Consider the following 3,477-nt stretch of genomic DNA (forward strand, 5'->3'; position numbering starts at 1 on the left):
GGGCCGGCAGGGTGCTGTGGTGTTTTTAGGGAGCGCTGTAGCACCCTGCCGGCCCCTCCCACCAGCCACGTTCTGCCTGCATTGCACAGAGAAGCACAGAGTACTTCTCACAAGAGCCCTCAGCCCTGATGCAAGCAGTCATATCAAATATGCCTCGATGGGTGGATGCCAATCTGGAGGAGTGGGCCTACCTAGGCACCTTTGCACTCAGACCTCCTTTAGTGATGCCCACATGGGATGCTGGGCCACCATGTTTGAAAGAACTGAATTGCAATGTTGGAAAGGGAATAAGGAACCCCTCTTAGATCCATCAATGTAAAAGATAAGTTTTGGCTCTCCATTCACTGTAATTGGCGGTGATATGCTTTGTACAGATGGGACTCTGGGGCTGCATTGTCATTGTGATTTGTATTGTGGTATTTCATCGCCATCTAGTGGTCACAAATACATACCGCATGCTGCATTTTCATCACCACAATCAAAGTCTTATGTACACGACAGGTGGGGCTTTGTCAGAAGTGGAGCGTTCCTTTTAATAATGCAGAGATATTAATAATTTGGCAAATCAGTTCCTCTGGGAAAAGAGTCAGCGCATGTAACCCTTTCATGGTGAGAACTCATTGAAGCCTGGATGCCCATTACAGACTTAGCAGCAACAGTACAATAAACAATGGACAACAAAATCAAACACTATTTTCTGACCTGAATTATTTTTACATTCTCCTTAAGGCCCCGTTCACATTGAGCGATTTAGCGCGCGGTAATTCCCGCGATATCGCGGCTATTTACTGCGCGATATCGCTCTTCAATGCTTTGCAATGGGGCAAAGGGTATGAAATATACAACTTTTCTTTTGTATTTTAACAAAATACCCTGTTCAGTTTTATTTATAAACTGAAAAAAAAAAGATGTTGCATCTCTCCTCCCGAGAAGAATAATAATAAATAATAATAATATAGAAATGTAGATTGGTTAAGTTTATACAAAACTGATTTAATCCCATTTGTATTGTGCTGCTTGTTAAATGTATTTATTTTTACATGTGACAGCTGCATCCTCTCAGCCTATCAGCCTCCCTCTGTGTGCGATGCTCAGCGGGCGGCTTTGTTTGTAAACAAACCTCATGTGATCACATGATCAGGAAAGATTGGGTATGGAGTGCTGTCAGTTGTGTCACCCGAGCACATTCCCAGTTCTAGGACACACAGATTTAAAGGAGAACTATGAGGGGGGGGAGGGGGAGTGATTTTCACTCACCTCATAGTTCTAGCCGACCTGTGACAATGAGACTGTCACAGGTCGGCTCAGTAGATCGGGAGGTGAGAGAACACATACCGGCATTCGCTCACCTCTCGATCCTGTCACGGCTCTCTGCCGTGACAGGGGAGGGGCTGGATTCCCCCCTCCCCGCTCCGATCCTCCAGCGCTGACTGGCGGAACGGACGGGGGAGGGGGCGGGTACAGCTGGCTCTGCCTCTAGATAGGCAGAGCCAGCTGTCACTCACGCAGCTGGGCAGATCCCGGCACAATTGTCGGGATCCGCTTCAGCTGCAGCATCTCAGCTCGCTACAGCTCGCGGTATACTGAGCCTAGGGTGACGGGAGGACGCTAGTTTGTGTCCTCCCGTTACCCTAAGGAGAACTATGGGGAAAAGACTTCACCCCATAGTTCTCCTTTAAGGCTGAATCTGAAGTGACGTGAACCTGAGCTGGATTCTTCTGAAATGTAACCATAAAAGGTATTTTGGGTCAGTAGATCTTATAGGTGGTCACTAGGGATGCACAGATACTGGTATCGGTACCGACGCCGTGTATTTGGGTACCTACTCCTACTCGCCCAAATGCTCCGATGCCTTAAGCTTCCGGTATCGGGAAGCCGGGCAACGAGTCATTGCACGCTGCTCGGCTTCCTGATTGGCTGAAAAGCCGGCCCCATGCTCCCTCATCACTTGTTACAAGACAGCATGGAACTGGCTTCCCGGCCAATCAGGAAGCCGGGTAGTGTGTCATTACACGCCCTCTGGTTTTCTGATTAGCAGGGAAGGCGTCTCCATGCTCCCTCGTCATCTGGCGATGAGGTAGCATGGAGTTGGCTTCCCAACCAATCAGGAAACCAGGCAACGCCTCATTATATGACGCCCGGCTTCCCGATTGGCAAGAAAGCCGGCTCCATGCTGTCTCGCCACCTGGTGACGAGGGTGCATGTAGACGCCTTCCCTGCTAATCAGGAAGCCAGGTGGCGAGTCTTTACACGCCGCCTGGCTTCCTTAATGGGACTTCCGGTATCGGTGAGTACTGGGAAAAAAAAATATTGGTACTTTATACCGGAAAAAACGGTAGCGGCGCATCCCTACTGATCACCTCTATATTGCTTATATACATCTATATGTTATATACAAAATTATATTTGCCAAAAAGTGACGTTTGTTTTCTTATCCTGCTCTCTAGCTTCCTCGTCAGCTCCAGGACTTCACTAGAGTCTCTCCCATCCTCTGGAACTCCCTACCCCAACCTATCCAGCTATCTCCTACTCTGTCTGCCTTTAGGTGATCTAAAGACTCATCTCTTCGGTGAAACCTATCCCACCTCAACCTAACCACTGAACTAAACAATTCATCCCCACACAGCTACCTCCTCATGTATCACTGGCCCCTCCCTTTTTAGATTGTAAGCCCTCAGGATCAGGGCCCTGCTTACCATCTTGTCTTGGTTTGTATTGTGATTGTAATGTCTTCCTTATATCGTACAGCGCCGTGGAAATGTTGGCGCTATATAAATACTATGTAATAATAATAATAATAATAATAATCTCAGCAGCTGGGGCTGAATAAATGAAGAGACCGCCGAGAGCTCCCTCTAGTGGCTGCTCTACAAATCTTTATATAAATTGTATCTAAACCCAAGTAAACAAATGTCATATATTGCAGGTTACCCGGTTCGATGTGGCGGCTGCATGTAACACAAAATAAGCCCCAGATGAATCCAATCCAAAAGGTACCTCCCCCCTCCCCCCCCAGATTGTGAGTTATTGTGGCGGCTGCATTCGTTTTTTCCTTCAGCCTTTTTTTTTTCTTTAACTGGTGATCCTGCCAGTAACACGCTTCCTGTCCTAGAGTGACAACTCTTCCTGTATTGTATTTATGGAGGCGCAGTGATGTCACCACAGGCTGTTCCCCTGATCTGGACTACTAACACGTCCTCTCCTCTTCATCTCCATAACATAGGGGAGGTTGGGTTCTGTAGTTCACAGAAGACAGCCGGGAAAGTGGATGACATGATTTGAGATCTCAGTACACAGCGGGTTACATGATGACTTGACTTACTTGGAGAAGAAGGAGATCCTTTGGCTTCGGTCGGGTTTTGCATCCACCGAATCATCCAATTCCTCCCCCTCTTGCTCCTCTTCCTCCTCTTCCTTCTTTGCTTCCCCTCTGATGTTGGATTCAGGAACCAGAGAATCTTCATCTATATCGTCCAT

At 47.6% G+C, this 3,477-nt stretch overlaps 1 protein-coding gene across 1 annotated transcript in view; it reads right to left on the bottom strand.

Annotated features, from left to right (window-relative positions):
* The window catches only part of CASP7 (caspase 7), a 32,039-nt gene extending 28,562 nt beyond the window's left edge, over nucleotides 1-3,477 (bottom strand). Inside the window, exon 1 of the mRNA XM_018564479.1 lies at nucleotides 3,323-3,477. Within this exon, the coding sequence (XP_018419981.1) occupies nucleotides 3,323-3,477 (155 nt within the window). The remainder of the gene's footprint in view (nucleotides 1-3,322) is intronic.

Source organism: Nanorana parkeri, unplaced genomic scaffold (assembly GCF_000935625.1).
Source record: "Nanorana parkeri isolate BGI_ZX_2015 unplaced genomic scaffold, ASM93562v1 scaffold754, whole genome shotgun sequence".
In the NCBI taxonomy this organism is placed as follows: Eukaryota; Metazoa; Chordata; class Amphibia; order Anura; family Dicroglossidae; genus Nanorana; species Nanorana parkeri.